The sequence below is a fragment of the Erythrolamprus reginae genome, chromosome 1 (genome assembly GCF_031021105.1).
Source record: "Erythrolamprus reginae isolate rEryReg1 chromosome 1, rEryReg1.hap1, whole genome shotgun sequence".
NCBI lineage: Eukaryota > Metazoa > Chordata > Lepidosauria > Squamata > Dipsadidae > Erythrolamprus > Erythrolamprus reginae.
Genome location: NC_091950.1, coordinates 228,067,046 through 228,073,204, shown reverse-complemented (window position 1 = coordinate 228,073,204; position 6,159 = coordinate 228,067,046). Strand labels below are relative to the sequence as shown.

At 33.9% G+C, this 6,159-nt stretch overlaps 1 protein-coding gene across 5 annotated transcripts in view; it reads left to right on the top strand.

Annotated features, from left to right (window-relative positions):
* ENPP4 (ectonucleotide pyrophosphatase/phosphodiesterase 4) overlaps positions 1–6,159 on the top strand; it is a 54,486-nt gene that overhangs the window by 36,483 nt on the left and 11,844 nt on the right. For all 5 annotated transcript variants that reach the window (XM_070732424.1, XM_070732426.1, XM_070732428.1 and 2 more), the window contains one exon: positions 4,410–5,274. In XM_070732424.1, the coding sequence (XP_070588525.1) occupies positions 4,425–5,274 (850 nt within the window). In that variant the 5' untranslated portion in view covers positions 4,410–4,424. The remainder of the gene's footprint in view (positions 1–4,409; positions 5,275–6,159) is intronic.

The following is a 6,159-nucleotide window of genomic DNA, read 5'->3' as shown; positions in this document are numbered from 1 at the left end:
TTTATGAAAAATACAGCTAGTTTTATAACTCTCATACATTTTATATTATATGTCATGTTCTAATTTATCCAAAGGACAATAGTAATCTTATAGAAATTATTGAATGTTTTGTAAACAAGAATTACATCCCACTTTTAAACATTTGGTAGCTAAATTTCTTGTTGTGGGTGAAGATCATCCAGTGTCACACAAACCCTTCCCATATGATTGCCAGTGCTCTGATCAAGATGCATTTTCAGAGACCGCACATCTAGTCAGATGGAATTGCTGTGGATGGCTGATAGTCCATTTTTGTAAAGAATGGTAATAGAAAGCAAATAATAAATTAGTTTGCTATACATTATCCACTAAGTATAGGTTAGACACGGGTGGGCTCCAGCCGGAACGCTAAATTGGGCTCACCGCAGCAGCTCATGAGTGCTTGGTAGGACCAATGTGTTTTTGCTTCTGCACCTGTGGAGATAGCAAAATCGCACACAGAGCCGCAGGTGCTCCTGTTTTTCAGCATGCGCGGAAGCAAAAAACCTCGCCAAAACACGTGTGTGATTTTTCTATCTCCACAGGTGCAGAAGTAAAATCGCGCTGGCCCCGCAAAGCACTCACGAACTGTAGTGGCAAGCCCAATTTAGCATTCCAGCTAGCAGCCCACCCCTGGTTAGACATCTGTGTTGTACATTTTGTGATTTGCAAGACCAAAAGAATATTCCGAAGCATGAACAAATGGTCTTAAGAGAACAAGGATCCATAGTAGATCGTTATCTGATTTCATAGCATATAATAGACAAATACACTAGCTGTACAAATAATCGTTTGTCACATTTTTGGTTTTCAAAGCAGCCTTTGATTCAGTTTCAAGAGCACACGTGGGATGAATTCAAGAATACTACTATTGGTAAAAGAATGGTTTTGATAAGGTTTTTTGATTAAACAAACTTCGAAGAGTAAAATTCAGCCATTCTAGATAGTTCTCAAACCCAATTATAACTGCCATGGGGAATTATTTTGGCATCATGTTTGCTTAATTTTTATATAAATTCCCATGGGCTAAATCCTAATGGCGAAAAGCATCTGTTTGTTCATTTCTATGCTTTGCTACCAACGTTCTGTCACTGAGCCAGATAGTCCATGGGATAACCATTAAATTTCCTGCCTTATATTGCATGTAGCTGCTTCTCATAATTATTTGATGGGATTTAAATATTGTATTTGTCAGTCTAAACTGACAAATCATTTTGATTCTGAAAACCTCTGAGAGGCCACACTTGAAGAAATTGAATAAGAATATAGAAGTTGACATTTGACAAACCTTTTTATTGCTCTCATAATTTTACTGTTTATAATCAGGATTTCTGTTCTGATTAAGACAATAATAAAGCTAATGTTTAGAATAGAATAGTATAGAATAGAATAGAATTCTTTATTGGCAAAGTTTGATTGGACACATGTGCTCGGTGTACATAAAAGAAAATAAACATTTGTCAAAAACCATGAGGTACAACACTTAATGATTGTCATGGTCAAATAAGCAATGGGGAGACAATATTAATAAAAATCTTAAGGATACAAGAAACAAGTTATAGTCAAAAGTGGGAGGAAATGGGTGATAGGAATGATGAGAAAAAAATAGTAGTAATAGTGCAGACTTAGTAAATAATTTGATAGTGTTGAGGGAATTATTTGTTTAGCAGAGTGATGGCGTTCGGGGGAAAACTGTTCTTGTGTCTAGTTGTCTTGGTGTGCAGTGCTCTATAGCGATGATCTGAGGGTAGGAGTTGAAACAGTTTATGTCCAAGATGTGAGGGGTCAGTAAATATTTTCACAGCCCTCTTTTTGACTTGTGCAGTATACAGGTCCTCAATGGAAGGCAGGTTGGCAGCAACTGTTTTTTCTGCAGTTCTGATTATCCTCTGAAGTCTCTGTCGGTCTTATTGGGTTGCAGAACCAAACCAGACAGAAGTGCAGATGACAGATTCAATGATTCCTCTGTAGAACTGTCAGCAGCTCCTTGTGCAGTTTGAGCTTCCTGAGTTGGCACAGAAAGAACATTCTCTGTTATGCTTTTTTGATGATATTTTTGATGTTAGGTGACCATTTTAGGTCTTGAGATTTGAAGGTCTCTACTGTTGATACTGTGTTGTCTAGTGTTGTGAGAGGTGGTAGGATGGAAGGGTTTATTCTAAAGTCTACCACCATTTCTATGGTTTTGAGTATGTTCAGTTCTAGATTGTTCTAGTTGCACCACGAGGCTAGTTGTTCAAAAAGCTAGTTGTTTATGCTTTTATATGGCATAATTTCAATTCATTCTTGCAAGATAGGGACTGGTGGGAGGGTATTAAAAATACTTTTCAGGGCAGGGATGCTTTTGGGAGACCCAGTGGATCCTTGAGAATTCTGCATCCACTGTATCTCTGCTGATCCTATATGAGTGCACATTGTTGACCTCTGTTATAGCATGTACCTGTAGTCCCGAGCCCAACATTTCTGTTGCTAAGCAGGACATTTTGTTAAGCGAGCTTTGCTCCATTTTATCAATTATCTTTCCACGGTTGTAGTTATTCAGTTGTTAAATGAATGTGGCTTCCTCATTAACTCTGCTTGTCAGGTTGTGTCAAAAGGTGATTCCATAACCCTGGGACATTGCAACTGTCATAAGTCACTTTTTTCATAGCTACTGTAACTTTGAACAGTCACTAAACAAACTGTTGCAAGTCAAGGACTACCTGTATATTCTTGTTGTTCATTCAAAACAAAATTAAACAATTAAATACAACTGCTATACTAGTATATGACATTTAGCATACAATCAGTCAACTACTTATACTTTACAGTTACTGTCTTTATTTTCTTTATTGAGCATTTACCTCTTTAAAATGTTTGCAGGTTTGGGATAGGGATATATAATGCTATCAAAAACTACAGGCTTTGCTTTGGATAATAACATTTTTGAAAGAATAGGTATTAATGCCAGTATATTAATTGAGGACATAAAGTCTTCAACTTACAACCACATTTGGACTTGGAATTATGATTGCAAGTCGTGATTATTAAATGGATTACCATTGTGATCGGACTTGATTATATGACCTTTTTTTTACATTAACTGAGTTACAATAATCATTAAGCAAACTGTATGGTTTGATTGCAGAGTATTGTTCATCAATTTGAAGATAGTGCTGTATCTTTGAACAGTGGTTAAGCAATTAGTTATAAGTTGAGGATTACCAATAGTTTTTCCCATTTGGGTTTCAGTGATGTTATAGAATAGACAAGACTAGTCTAGAGTTGAATACTACACTACACTTTACTGTACTATACTATTCTATACTATACTATACTTTATTGGCCAAATGTAAAATAGCCACAAGGAGTTTGTTTCTAGTGCTTAAGCTTTCACTATACATACAAACAAGTTACCAATAGGATAAGGTAGTAGAAAAGATGAGAGGAATAATAGTAGTGGTATAATACTACATGGGTAAATATCTTTAAACATAAAACATTATTGTAATTTGTTTTGGCATGTAATGTCCTATAACAGCATTATATTTATAATACATTTAAATCTTTAAAAAAATAGAAATACCCTAACTTATGAAGAAAGCAAAAACAAAAATAACTTTATTAATATTAATAATATTCACGCTTATTTTTATAAAACTCTAGGTGCCATACATAATGTTTCTACCTCCTGTTTTCCCTGTAGTAGCAGCCCTGTGGGGTAACATGATACCCCCACTGTTAAATCAAGTTATATTTTGGTACTCTAATCATATGTATGTAGTAGTTCTTCAGAACTTTAATTATGCATAAATTCTAATTTGAAGTTGACAAAAAGTAAAATGAATAGATTTAAATATATCCTATAAAAACAACTTTGTATACCTAAAAAGAATGGAGACTTGATTGTCAGTGTCTTTGCAAGAGATTAACATATAGCCCTCAGATCAGGTGCAACATAAAAGAAAAATAGATATAAAAAAGTAATGGTCCATATCTCAACTTTTGAATTGTTAATTTTGTAATCAGTTACTGTACTTACATAAATAAGTTTCTGTATTACTTAACAATGATGAGTTGAGCTCTTGAAATACTGATAGTATGATTTTCTTACCCGCCATAGGCAATCTCACATAAGAATATAAGAATCTACTGAATTTTTTTACATTTCTATTATTCCATGCTAGATTTGGTCTTGTAGAAACCAAGGCTCCTGAGTTGCAGTCTGTACTATGTATAAAACACAGTTGAAAAATATGTGGAACTGTATAGTTATAATAATTAGCAACTCTTCTAAGTAGAATAGAAATTGAAGTTATTAGAAATTGAATTCAGTGCTTGGCTAGGATGAAAATAATCCTTTGGCTTGAAATTCTTAATCAGGGTTTAATTTTTTTTTCTCCTCCTTTCAGGTATCCTTCTTTCCTATGCATGTTGAAATCTTATCCAGGATGCTTTTCTTAGTAATAGTACTACTGTTCAATGGAATAATTTGTTACTCCAGTGGTAAATCTGTTAGTAAGACAGAACCAAGATTACTTCTGGTGTCTTTTGATGGCTTCAGGGCTGATTACTTGAAGAAATATGAACTTCCACATCTCCAGGATTTTATTAAAGTTGGTGTATTAGTAGAGCATGTTACCAATGCTTTCATCACAAAAACCTTTCCAAACCACTACAGTATAGTCACAGGCTTGTATGAAGAAAGCCATGGTATTGTAGCAAATGAAATGTTTGACATTGATGCAAATAAAACTTTTTCACAGTTTAATGATACAGATCCTTTCTGGTGGGATGAAGCAATTCCTATATGGGTAAGCAATGAATGGCAGGAGAACAAATCAAGTGCTTCTGCAATGTGGCCTGGCACAGATGTAAAAATTCATGATACTCTTCCTCATTTTTTTATGAAATACAATTATTCAGTAAGCTTCAGTGAACGGGTGGAAAAGATTATTGAATGGCTGAATAGTTCTAATCCGCTAGTTACTTTTGCTACTCTTTATTGGGAAGAACCAGATGCAAGTGGACACAAATACGGACCAGAAGATATTAAGAACATGACTAAAGTATTAAAAGAAGTAGATAAGCATATTGGCTTTCTTGTTGAGCAGCTTAAAGTTTCAAATTTGTGGGAGAAAATTAATGTTATCATTACAAGTGATCATGGAATGGCACAGTGTTCTCAAGAGAGATTAATCAAATTGGATCGTTGCATTGATCCTAGCAGCTACGTGCTAATAGACAGAAGCCCAATTGCTGCCATATTGCCAAATAGTAAGTATATTCTTAATAATGTAAAAATCTATTACTGTTCAGTGCTTTTAACAGTATTATTCTCAATATTATATGTAATTTCATAAGTAAGTCACTAATATTTCTCAGTTTGCTAAATATTTAATCATTGTGATCAGAAAAATACTGAATGAGAAACTTTCCTTTATAGTGTTTTTTTAACTGAGACATAATAATTTTACATGTTGTCATCAGTTAATATATAACCAAAGCTGATTCCAATCATACTATAATTTCTATGATTATTATTATGCAAATTTCTATTATTATCTTTGTTTAAACTTGTTATTGCATATAGAAAAGGACTAGAAATAAAAAAGCTGTTTTGTCCCTGAGCTCAGCCAAACTTCAAAAAGTTCACAGTGTCATCAGTATTAATCATGTTTTGAACATTCCATGTTATACATATAACAAATATCAAATATTTGTGTATTTTATTATAGAGGTCTAGGGAACTTGAAACAGATTGCTTGCTGTCTCATTCTAGGGCAATAAAAGATGAGATGATAGTCCATATTGGCTGTTAACTCTCACCATACTATGAATATGCTGATGAGATAAATTTTAAACTTTAAAAATTCCCACCAACATAAATTAGACTAGTACAGTATTTTTTAATGTGTTCTATTACAAATAGCCATAGAGACCTGTAGCACGAATCTCTTCAATACATTCAAAGAGCAATAGCAGCAGCAATAATACAGTGAGATTATTTGCCAGTAACAATATATAATACAGAGTGACATTGCCTTTGCATTTCGCATGAAGCAAGAGCATGCTTAGAGCCATGCACTAAAACTCACCAAAAACTCAGCACTTGCATTTTGAATTTAAATATTCATCATTTTAAAACACAAAGCTTTAATT